Raw genomic sequence first — 25,856 nt, 5'->3', positions numbered from 1 at the left:
TCTGTCGGCACCCTCTGTTTGAGGAAGTAATTCCACTGCTCTGTTGTTGAGCTAATTGTGGGCGGTGACTACAACCAGTGCCTTATTCACATCAGCAAAACAGTCAAATCAGAATGGCTTAGTTGAGTGAGGGAAGATCTCGTGAACTCAAGACTAGACTGATGAGTCAATATGATAATTAGAGACACATACCACATTGATATAATCCCCCATTGCTAGGAAACAATGCTAAACATTGGAAAAGGCCATTTATAAGACACGGGACCTTTAACTCGCTGACATCTTGACGGAATCTTGCTTGGAAGATAATTCTTTACATATGAAAGTCTATTATAATAAGTATGCAGTATAACTACATCTCTGAAGTTTTTAACAAACCAAACGGTTGAAAATTGAGCACGCTATGGTTATTTCAATAGTACATGCACCATAGACATGCATGTTATGAGTGGGCGTGCTCCACCTACGCAAGATGGCCACCATGTGGCAACACCGGTCTCCGTTGGCCAGCAGCGATATATATATCTATGGATGAGGTGCCCTGGTATCTCCATCACCTCCAGACACCACATGCAGAGGAGGTGCCCTGGTATCTCCATCACCTCGAGACACCACATGCAGAGGAGGTGCCCTGGTATCTCCATCACCTCCAGACACCACATGCAGAAGAGGTGCCCAGGTATCTCTGATGTGGTCCTTTTCTTTAAATGTTATACTGTGAATTTTATGAAATTTTTATTTGTAATTGTCTTAATTGCAGTCTTCTTGGCCAGGTCAAGAGGTTTCTAACTTCAATGAGACTAACCTGGTTAAATAAAGTACAAATACAAAATAAATACAATTAACAAGTTCGATATGAATTGAAAATGGGGGACCCTGATGTAAACAAGACAAACGTCTTTCTCAGGTCTGCATCCCCTTAACAATCGTGTGTATTGAGCCGTACTGTATTGTACCCATTCTGCAATCTGTTAAATAAAGTTTTCATTCATTCAACAGTGATGTGTTAATAGGTGGAAGGGGATTCAATATCTACTAAGGGCCAAAATGTGTCTGTCAATGACATTCAGTCAATGTATTACACTTAATTAAGTCAGATAAAAGGACATTATTGTCCTGCAGGAACATTTACCAAGAAAATGAATAAATACACACAAGCAGACAATTATCAGATTTAAAATTGAATTACACACAGATTTAGCAGTCAGTCGGAGGAAAACGGTTCTTGAAACCGTAGGTGTAGGGGAGGTTGCAGGGGACATGTTCCCCTCATATAGGCAATGAAAGGGGTCAAAACATTTATATATCCTTCTTACCTGTAACTATATATTAACCATTCAGACAACCCTACAGGACCGTACCATCTCAACCTTGATGCAGAAAAGTACACCAGAAGGCAGGAAATTAGTGTTTGAGGCTCAAAGATTTCTGGGGGAGGATCCAAGTCCCCACTTAAAGTGGCAAGACTTGTAAGTGTGCCCAACTGTTTCAATGAAAAGAGGTAGAAGATCTGTTTGAATTCCATCATGTAACTTTATTCAGGTACTAAAAATCTATTTTTTTGCATTGACAATTTCCAACAATACATGTACTGTATACAATTTTGCTTTATTTCTATTTTTGTATGACATCAAGTTCTGCAATTTAATCACAAATGACTCTCTTCAAACTAATTAAGTTTGATTATATCCACATTGTGATAAACATGTTCAACATTTGAAATCATAAAAAAAAAAATAGTTTCAAAACACAAAATCATATTTTTGCCAATCACCTGGTAAAATGAACACTAATCATTGAGAGACCTCACCTTGAGAGAGAAGACGGGCTTTCTGATTAGTCAATGACAAAAGGGAAAGAGTTTTAGGACGTGAATTATCAGCTCAAACATTCTTTTGATCGACTAATCTTACCGCCATCCCGTCACCTGCGTCACTTGTCTCATTACTTGAGGGACAAACATTATGCTTCTATTTTTTTTTCTTTTCTTCAATGCACTTTCATGAGGAAAAATAAATTGGACAGATTTCAGTGAGAACATTTGCATATATCTTCACATCAAAGCACAGAATGTGTGATTATGACCCCGCCCCCCTGGCATACCATAATAAGCATGTTAACATATCAATAAGGTGCCAATGGAACAAACAATGAGTGTGCATTATTAGTGATGCTCTAACATACAAAGGCCAAAAGTGGAAAACAAAAAAATATATATATAAAAAAAGAAAAAAAATGATATAAGTTTTAATTATTCATGTGCTGTGCTGGATGATTTTCTGATCAAGTATACCAGTTGTTTGCCATAATCATTATTTACAACCAAAATGTTTCATTTCCTCTTAAATGGATTTGAAGAACAGATGCGCCGACCGACTATCGTACAAACCCCATGCCGTTTTTTTTTGAGTGACAAGCGCATGGAGTTGCCAATAGCATACATTTATTTTCTTCTTCTTTTGAAATACATTATCTTTAAATACACCATTTACAACAGTACCTGAACGATGAGGCGTCACACGGCCCCCGGTACAGAGCACATAAAACAACAGCCGACAGGGAGTGATGACAGTGATTCTTAAGGTGAGTGTTTATGAAGCACAGAGACTACTAGTATTAAACCCATCGACGTGCCTAGCGATGAAAAAAATAAACAGAAGTAAAAAGAAAATATTTTCTTCTGGAGACATTAAGAGCCAGTGGTCATAGTCGATGGGGGGGGGGGGGGGGGAGTATTGCATAGTACGAGAAAATAAGCTTGGTCTCAATCCATGATAATACTCCTATCCTTGGAATAGCTCTGGAGGGCCTGTTTTAACAGAGAGGCGTGTTGCGGCTGCACTCGTTGGGGGTTGGTGGGAAAAGCTGCGACAGTGTGTACAATAATGTTCAGCTGTGCACTCAGGAGTCTAAACTCTGGTTACTGCCATGAACAAAAAACACCATAATCTGATGCCGTGGCGGCAGATATTCTTACCGCTGGCAGGGAGCCATCTTACCAAGAATTCTTAAAGATACTATTATTATGTTTATTAATCTTCCAGGAACTGACAAGAGACTTTATATGGAACTGTAGCCAATAATAGTTCTGTAGCTTACATCAGTGTGTAAGATGATGAGGTCATTATGGTATTGGCTAATGGAATCTCTTTCAGTCAGTCTTAAATCCTTAATGTCAGTGGTATATCCATGCACAAAATACAACCAAAAATCACCAAGTGGACTCAATCTTTTATCAATCACACCAGTAAAATCCATAGCTCTGCTAACTAAGGCTCACTTTACACTTTACAGATTCATAGAATAGTGTAAAATGCCAAATAAAGGTGGCACGACACTCTTTGTGAGTTTTGTGGCACGTTTAATAAAAAGGCAATTCATTCCAGTACTGGCAGGAGTTGGTTTGGATTGTGCTTATGAAGGGAAAGAAAGAAAGAAAGGGGGGGGGAATGGAAAAAAAAGATGATAGGGTAATTAGAATTCGATGTAGTTGATTGCGTCTGTCCTCCCATTTCTAGGCGCACTGTAAACTTTTCAAGAGTGATTCCTGTGTTGAACTGGGCCCCGTTTTCAATGTGGTCCACGTTGCACCCCTGCAGTCGCTTTCACACTTCTGCCTGGGGGGGGGGGGGTTGACCTCTCTCTCTCTCTCTCCCTCTCTTTCTCCCTCTCCCTGCTTCTTCTCTTTGGCAGTAGTGGTTTCTTGGAATTGAGTACTATGCAGCTGTGCAATACCATTTCTGTTGCTGTCCTTTGTTGTGGAATCCACTTGAGTTAACTGATGCTGAGCTGCGCGAATCCCATGAGTTTCACATCGTCGGGTATTTCAGACTCATCCAAGCCAGATGCCTTACAGGGGGGAAAAGGGAAAGAATTCAATATAAACTGAGCTCATATATTTGATAACATGAGGGGGGGGAGACGGACACGCTTTCATCCTTTCTCACTGAATCATTCCATCAGTGTCCGGCTTCCGAACTCACCAGTTTGAAGGTCACATTTTTGTTGTTTTGTGGATCGTCAACGATCTTCTGCAGATTCGCAGCGACTGGAGAGGAGACGGAAGCAGAGAAATAAAACTCTGTACATTTATGCTGTACATACCGTATACATATATTTACTCTTACCGAATATATACCTATCCACATCAGTCTGTACATACCTGCATAATATATTATAATCCTTTTCACATATCTGTAGATAATATATCTATATCTGTACATATCACTTAACTACTTTTACTAGTTATCCTGCCGGCCAGTATGACTTACTACCATACTGTCTTTTTTTTTATCCACTTTTTCTCCTCTTTTTCTATTTTTCTCCCATCCCAATTTAGCCGTGCCAATTCTCCCCTCCCCCGTCTTGAACGTTGCTCACATACGCCCCCCACTGGTCGGTTGTAGGGATAATAGAAGCCTTGCATCACATGTCTCCTCCGATACATGTGGAGGCAGCCTGTCACATCTTTTCACCTGCCAGCGCGGACTCTCATTTGGCGAGGTGTAACGTATGGGAGGCTCACACTACCCCCGCTATTTTCCTGTCTCTGCTGTGCAGGCGTCCCCCAACCGACCTGTAGGAGTCGCTGTCCACAACGTCCAGATTACCACCCATCGACTTCCACCCGCTAACTCTGCCAATTGAGTTAGTATGACGGGCGGCCCAAGCCGGAGGCAACGCCGACAGCCGGAGTTGAACCTGGTGTCTCTTGCGTTGGTGACGGGCGCAATGTCCGCTGCGCCACCCAGCCACCTTACTACCATTCTGTCTTTATACCTGCATCACTGTACATATGAATACTACAACTCTGTACATACATCTGATTAGCACTACACTCAGTAGTTGGTCTTTAGTCTCCTATCAAACCCTGTTGCTCTTTACTTTCCTATCAAACCCTGTTGCTCTTTACTCTCCTATCAAACCCTTTACTCACCCACGACAAGGTCTTTTCCATCCACCAGACCAGCAGAGACCAACTCCTGAGACACGCCATCAGCAGAGTCTGAAGGAAGACGTGAGGAGGGATTATTTGGTGTACGATGTACGAAATCACAGCATGATCTTGCTTACGATACGTACAAAAAGAAAATACTTTTTTCGTATTGTATACGTACTATATTTACGCTTCGTACGGGTGAAAGTCCCCGAAAAAACCAGTGTGAAACAGTGCAATCGTGAGTCAAACTAACGATGCTTGTGGTGGGGGGCGAGTGCACTCACCACTGGACCAAGCCACCCACGCTGATACAAACGCAGCAATACTATGATGATGGTTTGTTCACAATTATAAGCGAGATCGGGCTGCTCAAGACTACCGAGACACACCTTTCTGAGCCTCGCCCCAACTCTAACCCCAACTACTGGTCAAACTAACCATAAACTTAACCACACGGTTACCTTAAACTAACCTTAACCTTCTATCTTAACGTTAAAACATCATCGTAGTATTGCATCAGGGTGCATCAGGGTTTGTATCAGGGTGGATAGCTTGGTCTAGTGGTGAGAGCACTCACCTCCCACCATAAGTATTGTTAGTTTGACTCCCGATTGTGCCAGTTTTTTTTTGGGACTCGCCGATACGAAGTGTAAATATATGACGTATAAAATACGTAAATACATTACATATTTTGTACATTACGTAGCGTTTTTCCCTGTGGTCGAGATTAGTACTTTATTTAGGGTTTTCTGACAAGACCGTGTTGGAAGTCAACAGTACGACACCGTGGCGTGACACGACCTACCTCTGCCGGGCATGAACTCAAATCGGATGTCGTTCAGCTCCTTCTTCAGGTTCCTCAGCCTCAGGACCAGGCTGATGGGGACTTTGGGGTTGGGCGGAGCCGTGTCCTGCAGTCACACAGAAGGCAACAGGGTAGTCGTTTTCACATTTGATTTGGTCTATTTCGGTGCGACATTCACGGAACAGATAATAAAATTAAAAGGTGGAATCAAATAAAATATGAACTAAATTAAGATAGAAGCACAATAGAATAGAATATAATTATGAAATAAAAAATAGGCCAGGGCTGTACACAACTGTAAAATAAAAATTTGGAATAAAATAAAATGGGATATAAACTAAATTAAATAGAAGCACAATAATATATAGTATAATTATAAGTAAAAATAAAAAGGGCTGTACAACTGTGCAAGATGTGGTCAAGTATATAAACTAATTAGAATAAAATACAGTGGGATGGGGTATTTACTAGGTTTCTTAGAAGATATGGATCCACACAAAGGGATAGCTTTCAACAATACACTTGACAGTGTTCCATGGATCAGATGATAATCCAATGAGTAGAGAAACGTAAAGCAGCGGTATTGGGTGGAATTTGAATCTAATCTAATGGAGTAGGCACGTAATGACACACGGTTAGAACAGGAAAAGTCGAAGTGTTCTGGCGAAATGCGTTGGTCGTCTTTTATTATGAGACACAAATATGTATGGAATTATGGTTATGCATCATTTAAGTTTGGTCTGGTTCTTTCCTATGGATGGGAATCATGAAGAGGTTCAGTTATTTAATAATAGAAAATTATTAAAAAAATAAAAAGTATATATACATATATGTTTTTTTTTTTTTGTATCCACTTTTTCTCCCATTTTCTATATTTTCTCCCATCCCAATTTCGTATCATCCAATTCAACCCTCCCCTGTCACGAACGCTGTTTCTTGCCTCCCACAAGCCGGCTGCAATGTGGACTAAGTCATACATAGCACAAGTCCCCTCCGGTACTTGAGGTAACAGCAGTCGCATCTTTTCACCTGCGCAGCTCGATCTCTGTGGCGAGGAGTAACGCGTGGGAGGCTCACGCTGCCCCCGACACTTCCTGATTCTACTGCGCAGGCGCACCAACCGACCTGTAGGAGTCGCTGTCCACAACGCCCGATCCCCACCCATCAGTTTCCCACCCCCTAATACAGCCAATGTGTATTAGTATGAACGACCAGCTAAACTGAAAGCAATGTGGAGCGCTGGGCTCGAACAGGCAAGCCCAGCGTCTCCGTCATTCGTGGCGAGCGCCTTGCCCACTACGCCACGTAGCCGCCCCCATATATACATATATGTTAATGTTCCAGCATTTCTGGTAGAATTTGAAACTAAATGTAGTATAAGTGCTGAATGTTGTCTTTGTTGGAACACAGTACTTTTCCTGACGGTGATCATTCCTACGGTTCACAGCTCGTCCCTACTAGACTGGATCATCTTGGAGTCATGCCCGGCGGTGTTTCCTATCTATATTCCCTTTAGGCCATAATACTCCTGGCATTTAAGAAACGCATGATGCAATGCATGTTGGCAGTATGTCCCTTTGCAGGCAGTGACTGATGTTTTTCTGTGCTAGTGTTAGTTCTGGTGGTTCTGTGTATGTTGCTAGTGATAGTTCTGGTGTTTTTCTGTGTATGTTGCTAGTGTTAGTTCTGGTGGTTCTCCGTGTATGTTGCTAGTGTTAGTTCTGGTGGTTCTGTGTATGTTGCTAGTGTTAGTTCTGGTGGTTCTGTGTATGTTTCTAGTGTTAGTTCTGGTGTTTTTCTGAGTATGTTGCTAGTGTTAGTTCTGGTGGTTCTCTGTGTATGTTGCTAGTGTGTGTTAGTTCTGGTGTTTTTCTGTGTATGTTGCTAGTGTTAGTTCTGGTGGTTCTCTGTATGTTGCTAGTGTTAGTTTTTTTGTTTTTCTGTGTATGTTGCTAGTGTTAGTTCTGGTGTTTTTCTGTGTATGTTGCTAGTGTTAGTTCTGGTGTTTTTCTGCGTATGTTGCTAGTGTTAGTTCTGGTGGTTCTCTGTATGTTGCTAGTGTTAGTTCTGGTGTTTTTCTGTGTATGTTGCTAGTGTTAGTTCTGGTGGTTCTCTGTATGTTGCTAGTGTTAGTTCTGGTGTTTTTCTGTGTATGTTGCTAGTGATAGTTCTGGTGGTTCTCTGTGTATGTTGCTAGTGTTAGTTCTGGTGTTTTTCTGTGTATGTTGCTAGTGTTAGTTCTGGTGGTTCTCTGTATGTTGCTAGTGTTAGTTCTGGTGTTTTTCTGTGTATGTTGCTAGTGATAGTTCTGGTGTTTTTCTGTGCATGTTGCTAGTGTTAGTTCTGGTGTTTTTCTGTGTATGTTGCTAGTGTTAGTTCTGGTGGTTCTGTGTATGTTGCTAGTGTTAGTTCTGGTGTTTTTCTGTGTATGTTGCTAGTGTTAGTTCTGGTGGTTCTCTGTGTATGTTGCTAGTGTTAGTTCTGGAGTTTTTTTGTGTATGTTGCTAGTGTTAGTTCTGGTGTTTTTCTGTGTATGTTGCTAGTGATAGTTCTGGTGTTTTTCTGTGTATGTTGCTAGTGTTAGTTCTGGTGTTTTTCTGCGTATGTTGCTAGTGATAGTTCTGGTGTTTTTCTGTGTATGTGGCTAGTGTTAGTTCTGGTGTTTTTCTGTGTATGTTGCTAGTGTTAGTTCTGGTGTTTTTCTGCGTATGTTGCTAGTGATAGTTCTGGTGTTTTTCTGTGTATGTTGCTAGTGTTAGTTCTGGTGGTTCTCTGTGTATGTTGCTAGTGTTAGTTCTGGTGTTTTTCTGTGTATGTTGCTAGTGTTAGTTCTGGTGGTTCTCTGTGTATGTTGCTAGTGTTAGTTCTGGTGTTTTTCTGTGTATGTTGCTAGTGATAGTTCTGGTGTTTTTCTGTGTATGTTGCTAGTGTTAGTTCTGGTGTTTTTCTGTGTATGTTGCTAGTGTTAGTTCTGGTGTTTTTCTGTGTATGTTGCTAGTGTTAGTTCTGGTGTTTTTCTGTGTATGTTGCTAGTGTTAGTTCTGGTGGTTCTCTGTATGTTGCTAGTGTTAGTTCTGGTGTTTTTCTGTGTATGTTGCTAGTGATAGTTCTGGTGTTTTTCTGTGTATGTTGCTAGTGATAGTTCTGGTGTTTTTCTGCGTATGTTGCTAGTGTTAGTTCTGGTGGTTCTCTGTATGTTGCTAGTGTTAGTTCTGGTGTTTTTCTGTGTATGTTGCTAGTGTTAGTTCTGGTGTTTTTCTGCATATGTTGCTAGTGTTAGTTCTGGTGTTTTTCTGCGTATGTTGCTAGTGTTAGTTCTGGTGTTTTTCTGCGTATGTTGCTAGTGATAGTTCTGGTGGTTCTGTGTATGTTGCTAGTGTTAGTTCTGGTGTTTTTTTTTCTTTTTCTAATCACAACTGTTGCTTCCTTGGGACAGTGGAAATGAAACGGGACACCTATGCATGGCTTGTGACTAGAAGATGCTGGTGGACATCCAGCTATAAATCTTTCCACCTATCTCTGGTCCCCTTCACTGAAAAGCTTCCATCACAGCGCTCACAGTCCCGCGGGAGAACTGGGTTGAGGAGGCCTATGAATGAAAGAAGCTGCGGCGCGCAGAACTAGCAGCAGCGGCGAAACGAACAGGTGTACCTGTCCAACAGGACCGTGTGAGGGGCTGGCTACCTGGGCGGCGGCTTGTGACGGAGTATCTCCTCCTGGCTGGCCGCCCTCCACAGGGACCTCCTGCGCTGGACCAGGCAGGTGCAGATGAGTGGTACCATCTGTGGGCGGGAAGATCTACCAAGACACACGTACACGCAAAACCAGTGAGTGCTTTCAACGTCACATCAATGGAAGAACATTTTAATGATGAAGACCGGATGAGATCCATTACCCCTGCAAGGGACGTTGCATTGATGTCAACAACACTACATAAAGATAATGTACGTACAAGTAGAAAACATAAAAGATATGAAATAAAGAGATAAAAGAAGTTAAATTCCTATTTTCATGACGAGTAGCAAACAACACGTAGCAAACAACGAGACAGTCATGCAGATCTCCAGGTATTGTGGACGAATCAAGACCATCCAGGTCACGTCCACTAGACTCACCTCTAAGTTCTGAGACCCGTCCTTCACTCTGGGGGACTGCAGGATGGACATGATGACAGAAATCGTCAGGATTAAAAACATGCAGTTTTTTTTTTTTTACCACCACCACCACCATAGGAATGCACTGTATTATAGGATTGGTTTCATTTTGACCCAGAATAACTTGGATGAACTGAGATAACAGTGAAGGTAATGGGAGCAGTAAACCCAACGTCCAGACATGAATTAAGCTTTAGGGTCGACACACATCACAAGATTTTTTTCAACCAAATTAAAGACTGAAGTTGCAATCAAGTGCAGTCGCCAGTTAACTCCTCAAGATCAGTACGTTCTGAGAAAAGTCTGAAAGAACAATGACGACACAATATTTTCATCCCAATCTTCTAGATTTGTGTGGGACAGTGTGTGTTTACATTTAGTCAAGGCAAGATTATGACCAGATGTATCTGAAATGTATCATTAAAATGTTTTTAGGTAGTTGTTTCGATGTCATAATCATTACATCTAACCATGGTTGTTACAGGGGGTTATGTTATAGGTTGTTACAGGGGGCTATGTTTATTAGACTTACTGTAGACTATATTTTTACTGTATATTTTATCCTATTCTTAGGCAATTTGTTTTGTTATTCTTATTTGTGACTTTGTACGTCTAAATGTTTAATGCATGCGATTTGTAGTGTCAAATTTCCCTCTGGATGATTAAAGTATTTCTATTCTATAATAGGTTATGTTACAGGGGGTTATGTTACAGGGGGCTATGTTATAAGAGGTTATGTTACAGGGGCTATGTTATAAGAGGTTATGTTACAGGGGCTATGTTATAAGAGGTTATGTTACAGGGGGCTATGTTATAAGAGGTTATGTTACAGGGGGCTATGTTATAAGAGGTTATGTTACAGGGGCTATGTTATAAGAGGTTATGTTACATGGGGCTATGTTATAAGAGGTTATGTTACAGGGGCTATGTTATAAGAGGTTATGTTACAGGGGCTATGTTATAAGAGGTTATGTTACAGGGGCTATGTTATAAGAGGTTATGTTACAGGGGACTATGTTATAAGAGGTTATGTTACAGGGGCTATGTTATAAGAGGTTATGTTACAGGGGGCTATGTTATAAGAGGTTATGTTACAGGGGCTATGTTATAAGAGGTTATGTTACAGGGGGCTATGTTATAAGAGGTTATGTTACAGGGGCTATGTTATAAGAGGTTATGTTACAGGGGCTATGTTATAAGAGGTTATGTTACAGGGGGCTATGTTATAAGAGGTTGTTACAGGGGGCTATGTTATAAGAGGTTATGTTATAGGGGGCTATGTTATAAGAGGCTATGTTACAGGGGGCTATGTTATAAGAGGTTAATGTGACATACAATGCCTCGTTTATTTTAACTTGTCTGTGTATCTCGATGTCATTGCTAAGGAGGTTAACCTTGATTATCTTTATCGAGACTTGTTTTGAATGAAAAGCCCCTCTTGGCAGCAACATGGCACCCATAGAGCAAAAATGACCAAACTCTTTCCATCAATGTCTCCAGGCCATACGACACAATCTTAAAGGAAAAAGCTTATTTGCCATCTACCCTGGAGTTAGACAAGAAGATGCATACCTTTTTTTCTTCTGTGCATGCAGTAGGAGTAGGAAGACGCGCACCGTTAGCCTAGCTTAGCATCAGTCACTGGAAGTAGGTTCCTCCATTAGCCTAGTTCCCAACGTCTTCCTACTCCTACTGCATGCACAGAGAAGAAAAAGACATGCATCTTCTTGTCTAACTCCAGGGTAGATGACAAATAAGCTAATTTCCCAAAATGTTGGAGTGGTCCTTTAAAGAGGATCAGGAGGAAATTCGTAATCTTATTTCTTCCTCAATAGCTTTCACATAGTAGTACTTGTGATCTTGAAAGATTAACTGAGGAGGGTCAACTCCTGCGCCTGGTTGTCTGTCTTGGTGGTGTGTGCGGAGCCTCGAGAGGGTTGATTGACACGGGGAGGAAGGTGAGCGTGCGTCGCCTCACCCTCAGAGCAGCCACCGCTGCCATGCCCTCCTCGCTCTCCTCATCCAGCTCCTCGTCACTCCACTCCCACTCGCCGTCCTCAGTCTTGTGGAGACGCCCGCTGGAGCCGGGCACACGCCGCACCTGCACCACGCGTTAAGTTAGTTAGTGAAGTTTAAGTTTACGTTTATTTGGATCCCCATTAGCCACAGCAGTGCTGTGGCTATTCTTCCTGGGGTCCATAACACGTCAAATACAGTTACAGACTTTATACACACAAACATTCACATGGCATACAGACAATAAACAATACATACTCCTAATCAAATTCATAAATACAACAATAAATTCATAATACCTATTCATAATACAATACAGCATAATATACAATTCAGCTTTTTCATACATTATCTAAAGACTATCTATTAGATATTATCTGAAGACATGGGATTATAGTCGAGGAAATATAGACCACTGCACTTCCACGTTACATTGAACTCATGGGAGAGAGAGAGCGGGGGGAGAAAATCAATGCATGTGGATGAGAGCCTTGACATTAAGTGGTTGTAGCTACGGCTGTGGGGGTGCTGGAGACATGATCCAATAGACTTGTATACGCCCGAGTCTTCTGAACACGGAGAGACCAATCCCAAGTCGATCAGCACTTTCTCGGCCGAGCTATAGTCACTTTTTCACACATACTCCCGAACTCTGCATGCACAGATTGATAAACCTAGATCTCTGGACAATCCAGAGAGACTCCGTGGGCAATCTGCGCATGCAGAGTTCGGGAGTAAGTGTGGAAAAGTGAATATAGCTCTGCAGAGAAAGTCGATCGACTTGGGATTAGTCTCTCCGTGTTCAGGAGACTCAGGCGTATAAAAGTATAATGGATAATGTCTCCAGCACCCCCACAGCCGTAGCTACAACCACTTAATGTCAAGGCTCTCATCCACATGCATTCATTTTCTTCCCCCGTTCTCGCTCCCATGATTTCAGAATGCCAGGAGTGTTGCGGTGGTCTATAGGTACATTCTCAATTGATTGCGATTATTTTATTTCCGTGTCATGCACACAAAAGTGCCCGACCCTCATGGGTTTATAAGACACCGGAAATGCTGTTGCAGTGTTGCATTATTACATTAGATTTCGTTATCTAAATACGGATTACAGCTCGGTCTTAGTATTCTGCCTTCTCTCTCTCAAGCTGGATTACAATTTGGTTTTAGTATTCTGCCTTCTCTCTCAAGCTTGACAAATAAAAGCTGCTAGAAAAATATTCCCTTCCTGAGGCACAACTCAAGTTGTTCATATTGACCCAGCTCAAGAAAATCTACATAAATGGATTTTCTACATAAAACGACTTCCCTTTCTAGTATGTCGATAGTTCCAATATCACCATAATGGGCATCTGACCTTTTTCGATCTCTCAGACATCGACGGCCCCTTGTGAAGAAGCCTCTCCTCCAGGTATTCATTGTTCTGGAACAGCAAGGTGGAAACGTTACTTTATGGTGTATTTGCGATTGTTCTTTAAAAAACTGAGACACAATGAAGTGCAACAAAACGCGTCCACCTGAATTTCATACAGCTTACCTTGGCTTTTGTGAAGAATTTGTGCTTTAGTAATTCAGCAGCAGTTGGCCTGAAGAGAGAGAGCGACACCAGGGCAACCTCAAGTAAAGCAACTACAGAGGAGCGCTGAACTAGGAATGTGCCGTGGTTGCTATGACCAAATAATCGATTACTCTATATAATCTATATTTGTCTGCTTTTATTAGTTTGTGAACATATAGGCATCATTGGATTGGAATTAGGCACAATCGCAGGGTTTATCCTTATTTAGATTCAATAAAGTAAAGTACACCGATTTGGTTTGCAGACCGATCAGTGTGTATTTATAATTGTGAAATTGTGAAGGGTTTTCTTTCTTTCCAGCAAAACTATAATTTTAACTGTCCAGCTATAAAAAGTCAGAAAAAAATACTTCCAAATCTGAAAGTTGATTGTCAAGCAATCAATCGAATATTTGAATAAACAATAATTCCGACACATCCACATGCATTTCATGGCTTGAAGGCATTGATTGTTACCTTTTCTCAGGGTCTTTCTGTAAACACTGGGAGATCATCTTCCTAAAGGACTTGCCGTACTTCTTCACCATTTCCTTGTCTGTGATGCCCGTCTCCAGGCATGGAGGGTCATTCTGCAAGGTCAGCATCAGCACCTGCAGACGCATGCACACACACACACGTCAGCATCATCCTGCTGCTGCTACGGCTATCTGCTGCTGCTACGGCTAACTGCAACTGCTACGGCTAACTGCCGCTGCTATGACTAACTGCCGCTGCTACGGCTAACTGCCGCTGCTACGGCTAACTGCCGCTGCTACGGCTAACTGCCGCTGCTACGGCTAACTGCCACTGCTATGGCTAACTGCAGCTGCTATGACTAACTGCTACGGCTAGTTTATGGCTAAACGGGCGGCAGTTAGCCATAGCAGCAGCAGTTAGCCGTAAACGGGCGGCAGTTAAAGCTAGCTAAGCTAGCTAGCACTACTTTTCATAACAACTAGACACTACGGCTAAACTGGCGGTAACTACGGTCTTCATGCAGAGTAATTTCCTGGAAACAATCATATTCATTCATATGCTTTGGTCTCCAATCAGACCCTGATTTCAAGTCCCTCTGCAATCATTTTAATTAAAAAGGGAAAGCATTACATTCTACAAATGTATGAATGAAAAACTATTTGATTAGTTGACAAACTCCTATGACTATTAGTGGAATAAGATGTTCTTTGGTCAAGGACAGCCCTACCGTTTATACAGCACATATACCAAACAGCAAGCTAGGATATACCTTCATGGGTGGGTATTTGTGATATGGTGCGGCGCCCGTGGCCAGTTCGATGGCTGTAATACCGAAACTCCAGATGTCGGCTTTAAAGTCGTAGCCCCGGACCTGTGGATTAAACATAATTACCCCATTATCAGCAAACAATAACAACCATGTGAAGGCAAAGGCCCAGACATGGTGGCGACACTAATCAACATTCCAATTGATATTTTTAACTGTAAGAGAGAGAAGAGTGTGTTCCAGAGTGGAAACAGGGGAACTCGTAAGAGAGAGAGATGTCTACATGCAAACCCACCTGCTCCATGACCTCCGGGGCCATCCAGCATGGTGTTCCAACAAACGTCTTCCGCACCTTGTTCCTAGTCATGTCACCCCCAGCTGCTAGAAAGGCACTCACACCAAAGTCTGGAGAGACAACCGGGATTAGTGCACGAGTGAGTGAGTGTGAGAGAGTGAGAGCAAAACAGAGATGATTAGATTAACCTAATAGGATTGAGAGAGATCAGACAAACAACAAACCAGGGCATTGTTCTCCTTCTGGGCCTGTAATTTTTAAGTTCATTATAGTTCATTGAGTATTTAGCTGAATACATTAACAACATAAAAACAACCCGATATCTAGTTGTTGTTTTTTGTTGTTTCTTTAAAAGGAGAAACGTCAATGGTTACACTCGATAGAACAGTCAGTAGAAAGGTTCCTAACAGAAAGAAAATAAAATGAAAAACTATACCTGCAATTTGCACTGAACCATTGTCCCCAAGAAGAATATTTCCAGCCTTCAGATCCCTGTGTACAGAGAAATTAGATCAATGATAACCTAGAAAATATATATGTACAACTGAGTAGCTCCATGACCAAACTGACCAGTAGCCAACAGAGGACTTGGGTATATTATCAACAAACCAAACAAATAAACACACACCAGCATGTTAAAGCTGCGCCTCTAATCTGCCTGATCTCTGCCAGCCCCGTCACTGTTTGCATACATACATAAAGAAGCAAAGTGGGCAATATCCCCAGCAGAGTGGCCGATTCACGCGTGACCCGTTCTGGAAAAATTTCCTTATATCCGTCCCCAACCTCCTCGTTGAGATGTAACCGAGTTAGTCGCAGCATCTGATCTCAATCAGCGGCCACTTTGCCCTGTTTTCTGGTGCATCACTCCTGATGTACTGTGTTCTAGTGCATCACTCCTGATCTACTGCATTCTAGTGTATCACTCCTGATCTGCTGCCTTCTGGTGTATCACTCCTGATCTGCTGCTTTCTAGTGTATCACTCCTGATCTGCTGTGTTCTAGTGTATCACTCCTGATCTACTGCGTTCTGGTGCATCACTCCTGATCTACTGCTTTCTAGTGTATCACTCCTGATCTGCTTTCTAGTGCATCACTCCTGATCTACTGTGTTCTAGTGCATCACTCCTGATCTACTGCTTTCTAGTGTATCACTCCTGATCTACTGCTTTCTAGTGTATCACTCCTGATCTGCTGTGTTCTAGTGTATCACTCCTGATCTACTGTGTTCTGGTGCATCACTCCTGATCTACTGCGTTCTGGTGCATCACTCCTGATCTACTGCGTTCTGGTGCATCACTCCTGATCTACTGCTTTCTAGTGCATCACTCCTGATCTACTGCTTTCTGGTGCATCACTCCTGATCTACTGCTTTCTGGTGCATCACTCCTGATCTACTGCGTTCTGGTGCATCACTCCTGATCTACTGCTTTCTAGTGCATCACTCCTGATCTACTGCTTTCTGGTGCATCACTCCTGATCTACTGCTTTCTGGTGCATCACTCCTGATCTACTGCTTTCTGGTGCATCACTCCTGATCTGCTTTCTGGTGTATCACTCCTGATCTACTGCTTTCTAGTGCATCACTCCTGATCTACTGCTTTCTAGTGTATCACTCCTGATCTACTGCCTTCTAGTGCATCACTCTTGATCTACTGCTTTCTAGTGTATCACTCCTGATCTACTGCTTTCTAGTGTATCACTCCTGATCTACTGCTTTCTAGTGTATCACTCCTGATCTACTGTGTTCTAGTGTATCACTCCTGATCTACTGCTTTCTAGTGTATCACTCCTGATCTACTGTGTTCTAGTGTATCACTCCTGATCTACTGCTTTCTGGTGCATCACTCCTGATCTACTGTGTTCTAGTGCATCACTCCTGATCTACTGTGTTCTAGTGTATCACTCCTGATCTACTGTGTTCTAGTGCATCACTCCTGATCTACTGTGTTCTAGTGTATCACTCCTGATCTACTGTGTTCTAGTGTATCACTCCTGATCTACTGTGTTCTAGTGCATCACTCCTGATCTACTGTGTTCTAGTGCATCACTCCTGATCTACTGTGTTCTAGTGCATCACTCCTGATCTACTGTGTTCTAGTGTATCACTCCTTGTCGTGGAATTAACACAACATTATGCATACTTGACAATAAATAAAGTGCGATTTTTATTTTATTTTTCTCAATACCGATCATTTCCGATATTACATTTTAATGCCAATATCGGCCGATAATATGATCGGTAGGCCGATAATATCGGACATCTCTACTCCTGATCTACTGCTTTCTAGTGTATCACTCCTGAATGATCTACTGCCTTCTGGTGTATTACTTTTGATCTACTGGGTCTATCCCGGCCCTGTGACCACAAAGACTCTTGAAAAGGAATCCATTCTGTTTAAATGTTAAAATGCATTGGACAGATGAAAAGGTTACAATCAGGCCTACATATGTACAGTATGTGGGGGGGGGGGGACAACATGATGCCAAACATGTTGAAAAAAAGAAACAACAAACAAAGAGTAATTGTTGACAGCATCGGTTGACGGCAAGATACTGGATTTCAAAACGGGACCAAACGGTATGAGTGAATGAATCCATGCGTTTTCCAACGACCGGGGCTACAAACGAGGAGATTTGTTAATTGGAAACAACTCCACTTGTCACACGAACAGGATATAGAGAGGCCTTTATCCTCCGTCTCCACTGTGTTAGCGGCGTTCCGGGGGAGGAGCCGTTATGTAAAACAAACCTCCTCAATAATGCATTAGCAGTGTATTAAATATTGAAGGACTCGGGACAATGTGAAAGCCAAGGGAGCGGCTCACACGTAGGGATTTGTATGCAGGACGTAAATCACCCAAGCGCTGGGCCGGGTCGAGAAGCGAGGCTATCGGACGTGTCATACGGGCTACTATGATACAAACGACATCGGGAGCACGGTGATAAAACAGCTTAGTCATGCAACCACAGCAGATGTTCCAGAGGCTGGGGGTGGGGGAGGGTGGTCACAAAGCAGGATTACACAGTTAGCCAGATAACTTATTATGTACTCGGACTAACTTCTGATGTTCTCTTCAGAATTAACAATTATCATTTACATTTAGTCATTTAGCTAACGCTGTTATCCAAAGCAACTTACAAGTTCAACAAGTCAGCAGGAAGGGTAGAAACTCTGGCAGCTAAGGGTAAGTAAGATTGTTCGTCAAACAGGGTCGAACTTGAGTGCTACGGTCTTGAGTGCATAGTAGTATAGACATGCTAGCCTAGTAGGTAGTAGTATATACCTATTAGCATAGTAGGTAGTAGTATAGACATAGTAGCATAGTATGTAGTACAATAGTATATACTAGTGTTGTCACGATACTGGAATTTCGACTTCGATACGATACCTTGAAAAGTATCGATACTTCGATACCATTTCGATACCCAAAAAAAAAATATATAATATATATATATATATTTTTTTTTTTTATAAACAAATTTTGCTTTTGTTGCTGGTTGATTCTCCTCAGCTTCGAGTCTGGTACTATAAGAGAAGATAAATATAACACTTTTAAAACCCTTTGTTTATCTTTAGATCACACATTTAAAAATAACTGTTCATCTCACTTCAATCATTTTTATTGCAAATGCAGAACATGGTATTTTCTCAAGCAGTAAACACTGTAATCTGTGTTGCATGTACCTCACAAACTGAACAGTTAGTAACAGTTTCGATTTTTATTTAAAGATAACGAGAGCAAGCGAGAGAGAGAGAGAGAGAGAGAGAGAGAGAGAGAGAGAGAGAGAGAGAGGTATCGGTAGATAGAGAGAGAGAGAGAGAGAGAGAGAGAGAGGTAGCGGTAGATAGGAGAGAGAGAGAGAGGTAGCGGTAGATAGAGAGAGAGAGAGAGGCTATGCTCGGAGCATTTTAGTAACGTTACATTTTCAACAAGATTGCTATTTAAACACTTGATGGAAACGGGGTAACGTTAACCTTATGTCGACTGTAGTATTGTATGACCTCGACATAACGTTTACACGTTAACGTTACTCCGTTTCCTTGCAGTAATTATAACGGTGGCCAGCTAAGCTAAGGGAGCTAACTGCTAGCAGTAGCTAACGTTAGCTGGTAGCTGTAACGTTACAACGAATCAGCTGTTGATATTATGCGCCATCAGTAGACAACGTATCATGTATTAAATTAGAGTTAATGGTTTAATGCTTCAGTCACAGTGACGTTGAAAGAGCAGCTGTCACGAACCTCTTTAATTTCTTTATGGAGATCCGCGCTGGCACTGCTCTAACACCGCTTGCAAATAGCATTGGGGAAGCTTTAGCTTGTCCTTCGTTGTTTACTTCAAACCCGAAGTACCTCCAAACAGCACTTCTGCTGTTTTCTTTATCCACAAGCACAAGTTGCGGAGGCTCTGCATTTGCCATCATTTTCAGCTAAAAGCTCTTGTTTACAAATACAAACTGAAGACTGCTCTGTGAGGGGGAGGGCTGGACTCGGAGCAGGCGGAACAGCGCGTCAACAACTTGCTGTAGAACACTCGCCAGCTGGTACCGATACTGCAGAAAGTATCGATATTTCGGGAAATGAGTATCGAAGCCGTTTTAAATATTCAGTATCGATACTTCGATATTTTTGACAACACTAGTATATACCTATTAGCATAGTAGGTAGTAGTATAGACATAGTAGCATACTAGTAGGTAGTAGTATAGACATAGTAGCAGGTAGTAGTATAGACATATTAGCATAGTAGGTAGTAGTATAGACATAGAAGCATAGTACAGTAGGTAGTAGTATAGACATAGTAGCATAGTAATATAGACATATTAGCATAGTAGCAGGTAGTAGTAGACATAGTAGCATAGTAGGTAGTAGTATAGACCTATTACTAGCATAGTAGGTAGTAGTATATAGACATATTAGCATAGTAGGTAGTAGTATAGGCAAGGTAGATTCCTTAGTAGCAAAGTGCATAATAGTAAAAGACAGTATGAAGGTTAGTAGTTTTATCGATCGGAAATATCAATTATCAATATGTATGACTGTTAGGGGTGTAAAGGTACACGTATCCGTACCGAACTGTTTCAGTGTGTACTGTACCGTACCAAACGGCTGTGTACCGAACGAATACAACGGTATGGTAACCACTAACGACCGCCCACCGGGGGCTGTTTTTTTCACAATCTAATATATATATATATAAAAATGTAACAAGTAGATTATTCATTTCAATATAGAATATTTGTTGACAGCCCTACAAGTACAATTAGTTACAGCACACTACATCACCCTTGAGTGGAACATGGAAAGCCAACCTTTCCCCCACTGTACCAAAAACCCTTACCGAACCATGACTTCAAAACCGCCGTGGTTTTTGTGTACCGTTACACCCTGACTGTATTACATTCTTAGACCTAATATACACATTTAGACAGGTCATGATATAGGTCTAATTAAATATTTGATTTAAGTTATTAGTCATCTCATTTGCTAATCCAGCCTGTGTGAAATAGTCCCCTGGCCTCACCTATGAATCTGCCCGTTCTTGTGCAGGTACTCCAGCGACTCCAAGACCTCTTTCAGAATGGTGGCTATACTGGCCTCGTCCAGCACCCCGGTCTTGTGCTCCCCGCGGGAGATGATATGCTTAATAATGTCCAGCACGGAGCCTGAGGAGAGAGGGGGGGCGAAAAGACAACAAAGAGGACTTTTACGGGCTAATACTTACCGGAGAGGCAATGGAACGGAATCTCAGTTTCTCAAACTCTGCCAACAGGTGCGTTTTGGAGGATCAAGAAAAGAGGGTGGGGTTTGAGATAGGTAATTTATGAGTTTCAATGTGGAAGATCAGACATCACTGAACATGATATTCATTGACTCGAGTATGTTCGACGTCCCTGAGGGAGAATGTAGACGGTATGACACGCCCTCTTTTGGATGTAGTATAACATGTAGCATGGAACGACTGGTCTAAAAGACTGCAAGGAAGCCTGTTCATTACTCACCACTAACATAACTTGGAGTGACACATTTGGAGTGCAGCTTTTGCTAGTAGGCTAAAGTTAGAAATTCAAACATTAAGTCCCAGGTTTGAGCCTCGGCTCATAAAAAATTTGCTATAAGTGGTATTTATTTGTTAAAATAAGTGTTAAATAGCTCTACATTCTGACAGCAATCATGGTCAGTAACATGGGTCTCCCAGTCCCTCTGCAGTAAACATCATCGCGTTCCCACTTTATCCAATCAGAAGAGAGAACCCTAGATATTTGTACTTATTTCAAGAACTCAAGAAGAAGCCAAATTCGCTTACTGCACTGGCAGATTATATTACTTGTTTCAAGCACATATTTGCTCAACGCTTTTTATTTCTTATTTTGGTCAGACCATTTTTGCTGTGAAGAGTTCTGGATAAAGTGGGAACTGTATTCCAGAAAACATCTTTTTTGCAGAGCAGGAGGGACTGGGAGGAGACCCACGTTACTGACCAAACGCTCTGTATCAGTGACGGCTGTCAGAATGTAGAGCTATTATTTGAACATATAACCACTTAGGAGAAGGTCAAGCCAATGTGGAGTTAGTGTGAGAGTTGGTGAGGACAGGTCCTCCAGGCTCCTCAGGCGGAGCACAACTCACCACCACTGAGCAGCTTCATCACCAGCCACAGCTCGTCCTTCACCACAAACGAGGTGTAGTAGGAGACGATGTTTGGGTGGTGGCACTGGCTCATGGCTTGGATCTCTTTCTGCAGAGGGAGAAGACGTGAAAGGGAAAGCTTTACAGAGCGAACAGGGAGGGAAGGAACGAACCAAGCGAGCGACTCGGTTGAGTCCGTTTCACGATCTGTAGAGGGCGTTCGCTGGTGACGAGGTGTTGGGGGAGTCTCGTCCCTAGTCTGAGAAGGACGTCGCGGCGAGATCTTTTAAGTTAACGCATCGACCGCTTTCAGACATTTTACCTAAGCGATAAACAACCCACGACTTCAGGCTCCCTTCTTTCCCCAAAGAGCAATCGGGTGAAATTACGACCACATTTTTTCCCCTTGTGGCTGGCAAATTAACAATCAAGACTCTTTTCTTCGCTAAATCAATTTGGCTTGTAGGAATTAATTAATTGAGCAGTCTATGTAAAAGTCTCCTGCGCTGCCACCTGGCAATTGCTATTCTCTTCAGTGTCTGTTCAGAGTTTGGATAAATCTCACCCTGCTGTCGAATTCCGACTGAGTCAACATTGAGCAGGGCTAGGAGCTGGAGACTGCCTTGGTTATGTCACTGCCAGGCCACCTAGCCAAGACATCCTTAACTGATGCGACAAGGCTGGGGTGAATTCCAGAGAACAAGTTGCGTTACATAAGGACTAAAAGTTTGGTTTGTCTTTGGTTGTGGTATCCTGCCGACGCTCCCACCCAGACAAGACAGCGGGATCTGGTTAGAAAAGGCTACCATGTAGAATATATGTAGTGCGTCAGTCAACTGGCTATTAATAATAATGGCTTGAATTTATATAGCGCCTTTCACATACCCAAGGCGCTTATTGTACGTCTTGCACAGTCTCTCCACACTTCACACTGAACGTGATGTCCTGCTGTCCGCTCACAGCATCTTGCCATCTTGGCATCTTGATCTTGCCTATCTGACTAACTCAATTATCATGAGTAATTTGCCTATATTTACGTCTTTCTACTATTACCATGCCTATACCTGTACCTCCCCTCCCCCATGCTGCTTTGATGCCAGAATTTCCCCAACGGGATCAATAAAGGAATATCTTATCATAAAAGAGATCAACACAGCGCAGGCATTTTTTTTTACCAAGAGCTCGTCCATGCTGGTCTGACACTTCTCCAGGTTGATGCGTTTGATGGCCACCCTCTCCTTCCTGGGTTCGCAGTAGGCTGCCTGGACCACGGCTGTGGCTCCGCTCCCTGGAGAGCACCAAAGTGGGGAATTAAAGGGGAACACCACCAAAATTATTAACTCCAACATGTCCTTCCTATGGCCGTAGGACAGTTCAATCAATATGTGTGAACACAAGCTCTCTCTCTCTCCCAAAACCAGAAACAATAGTCTCAAACTTGTGATTGTCATCAGGTATAAAGTCTGGAGCTGTTCCATTGACAATGAAGGGGAGACTGATGTTGTGGACCCACAGAACGTTTGTTTTCTTTTTTTATACGCAAATTACTTTTATTCCATGGTAGTGTTCTCAGTTCTGAAACAGAAAATGTACCTGCATACCCCAATGTTTACCCGTATACATTGTCCTGGGTGCTCTCAGTATCACCGTAACCACCTTTCTAAAGTCATTGTCTATGGAGCAGCTCCAGACTTGATGAAATCACAAATTTGAGTTTTATATATTGAGTTTTTGAATTTGAGTTGTTCATGTTCATTAATATGTGTGGACTGTATGAATTATTTAAGTGTCTACACAACTCTGTAAGAGTACATTTTGAAAGTTAGTTTGGACCCAAATACACACCAAGCTCTGTACTCGTACAGAGTCTAAATACACTGTGTGTGTGATGTGGTAGAGAGCAGAGGAAGCCTTTGATGGATGGATGGAGGGGGGGAGGGATCAGTGAGCATAGGACAGGTTGACTCATCCAACTCCTGTTGGACATTACCGACAGCCATCGGATGTAATCACGTCATACCGATGTATATTAACACAACATGAGTCATCATTAACAATCATACGGTCATTAATTTTGTCATACGCGACTTCAAAGTATAATGCAACCACACATCTAATTGTACTACTCGAGTTTGCATCAATGAATTTGCCAGGCTGACCAGTTATTTTTCCAAGATCATTCACATGTAATCCGGAATGATCCAAAGTATGCATGACTCACTAAGCCCTATCATGCCTCGAGTTGAGTCCAGCAAGAGAGAGAGCACCACCCATTCCAACAGTTCACCCTTCAGCCTCCATGCCCTGTGAGCTAACTGGCGGTAGCTAGTTAGCTTAATGCTAACTAGTTAGCTCAGATTGTGCTGGCTTGTGCTGTCGCGCCAGCGTGCTGCGGATGGAAATGTTCAGGCTAACCATGGAACGCTGCTAAGTGGCTCTAGGATAGCGAGAAATAGTGGCTATGCAGCGTTTACATTGATCAAGAACAACTGGCCTTCTAGTAGCTGCAAACTACTGCTGCTAGCGGCTAACTGCCGACAACGTTAGAACGGGGTGGTTCGTTAGCTAGCTACCTAGCTAGCATGCTACTAGCGTTAGCTTAGCCGATGTTACTCACCTATCACTTCATTGAGAACATAGTCATCCTTGTCGATTGACCAGGGTTGAGAGCTCTGGTCCTCGGCCATTGTTTCGTTGTATTCCCACTGTAACAACAGTGTTGTTAAAATCAAATAGCGTGGTTTTCTTTAATAATAATAACGGTACGTTCACTCCATTCGTCTCTCCGAGGATGCTAGCTGAGCACTCCGCTGACAGTTCCTGCTGCTACTGTCAACACAACTTTACGGGCACCTTACGCGTCACGGACTCTGCTCGAAGAGGAATGGAAAAGACGCCATATTTAGTGTGGCAAGAAACGCCGCCCATGCGCAGTGCGGTGCGAGGTCGAACCGGGTTGCAATGCAATGATTGGCCACGAGGATTGTTTTTAGTTGAGCTTATGAATGAATGAATGAAAACTTTATTAACAGATTGCAGAATGGGTACAGTACAGTACAGCTCAATACATACAATTGTTAAGGGGATGCAGACCAGAGAAAGACTTTCGTCTTGTTTACATCAGGGTCCCCCATTTTCAATTCATCGTAACATATATGACATACATGACATACAGATAGACAGTACTGCTACATCTATACATTTATGACATACCAGATTTGCAATTACAGTACTGTTTGTGATACAAAAAGAGTCCAGAAAGAAATGAGTATATACATTAGGCGTAGAAACTGTACATTGGATTGGGTAGGTGGGGGTGGGGGGGGACTGTACATTGGAGGTGGTTGGGTGGGTGGGGGGGGGGTTGGGTAGGAGGGGTGGGTGGGGGACACTGTACAACTGTACAAACAACACTGTACATTGGATTATTGACAAGACCATACTTGGTAATTTACTGTACATTGGAGGGGGTTGTGTTCGGACATTTACAGGGGCCAGTTTCGAGTTGCAGTCTCCCTTAGGTGTTTTTTGAGAGTGTTTTTGAAAGTGGGTAGTGATTCACATTCCTTTACAGCTTTGGGTAGGGCGTTCCACATTGATGTGGCATAATTGCGCAACGTGTTTAGTCCCTTGTTTGAGCCGAATCTGGGTTTAACATGATTTGTGGAGCTCCCTCTGGTGTTGTGATCGTGGTATTCACTGACCTTTGGGAAGTATTTTGTCATGTACATGGGTACCTTGGTCGTGTAGTGTATCTTGTAGACCAGGCCCATTGCAAGTTGCTGTACTCTGTTGTCTACTCTAAGCCATCCTAGGTTGTCAAAGTGGGCAGGGGTGAGGTGGGTTCTAGGAGTAAGGTCAAGCAGTAGTCTGACCAGTTTGTTTTGAGATGTTTGTAATTTTGTTTTTAGCGTCTTTGAGGTGCTTTGGTACCATGAGGTGCAAGCATAGTCGTAGTACCCTTGAATGAGTGCTCCTGCTAGAGTCTTCAGGGTATTCTTGTTTACCAGTGAGGAGATCCGGTACAAGAATCGAGTTCGTTGGTTGACTTTTTTTATTACATTGGATGCCATTTTGTCACAGGAAAGATTTGCCTCTAGGATGGAACCCAGGTAGGTAATATCTTCTTTCCTTGTGACAATATTGTCACCCACTGTAACTGAGAAGCCGTCGGTCTTGCTGAGTTTGTTATTTGAACCGAAGAGAATGGACTC

The 25,856-nt window shown here is 42.4% G+C and overlaps 1 protein-coding gene across 2 annotated transcripts; it reads right to left on the bottom strand.

Annotated features, from left to right (window-relative positions):
* Positions 1-1,520: 1,520 nt before the first annotated feature.
* LOC311238779 (serine/threonine-protein kinase OSR1-like) lies at positions 1,521-24,459 on the bottom strand. Of its 2 annotated transcripts, none has more exons than XM_084326967.1 (17): positions 24,260-24,459; positions 22,818-22,930; positions 21,643-21,751; positions 20,537-20,678; positions 15,446-15,501; positions 15,010-15,119; positions 14,718-14,819; positions 13,949-14,082; positions 13,452-13,500; positions 13,272-13,337; positions 11,877-11,999; positions 9,860-9,895; positions 9,396-9,542; positions 5,745-5,850; positions 4,937-5,005; positions 3,984-4,048; positions 1,521-3,849 (listed from the first exon to the last, which is right to left on the bottom strand). In XM_084326967.1, exons 1-17 carry the CDS (start codon positions 24,327-24,329, stop codon positions 3,775-3,777), a joined length of 1,572 nt encoding a protein of 523 aa, XP_084183093.1. In that variant the 5' UTR covers positions 24,330-24,459; the 3' UTR covers positions 1,521-3,774. The 2 variants fall into 2 exon arrangements, with proteins under 2 accessions (XP_084183093.1, XP_084183094.1); XM_084326968.1 differs by having other exon boundaries at positions 21,646-21,751.
* Positions 24,460-25,856: the final 1,397 nt, after the last annotated feature.

Source organism: Notolepis coatsorum (assembly GCF_963971535.1).
Source record: "Notolepis coatsorum genome assembly, chromosome: 13".
Lineage (NCBI taxonomy): Eukaryota > Metazoa > Chordata > Actinopteri > Aulopiformes > Paralepididae > Notolepis > Notolepis coatsorum.
Note: the sequence above shows the minus strand (reverse complement) of the source record. Positions and strands in the feature narration are given on the sequence as shown.

Excerpts from the sequence above, each read along its gene's own strand:
- LOC311238779 (XM_084326967.1), bottom strand. The coding sequence starts at position 24,329 with ATGGCCGAGGACCAGAGCTCTCAACCCTGGTCAATCGACAAGGATGAC. Across the intron at positions 21,752-22,817 it reads CCAGCATGGACGAGCTCTTG|AAAGAGATCCAAGCCATGAG; the intron begins GTAAAAAAAAAT and ends CTCCCTCTGCAG. Across the intron at positions 14,820-15,009 it reads CCCCGGAGGTCATGGAGCAG|GTCCGGGGCTACGACTTTAA; the intron begins GTGGGTTTGCAT and ends TTTAATCCACAG.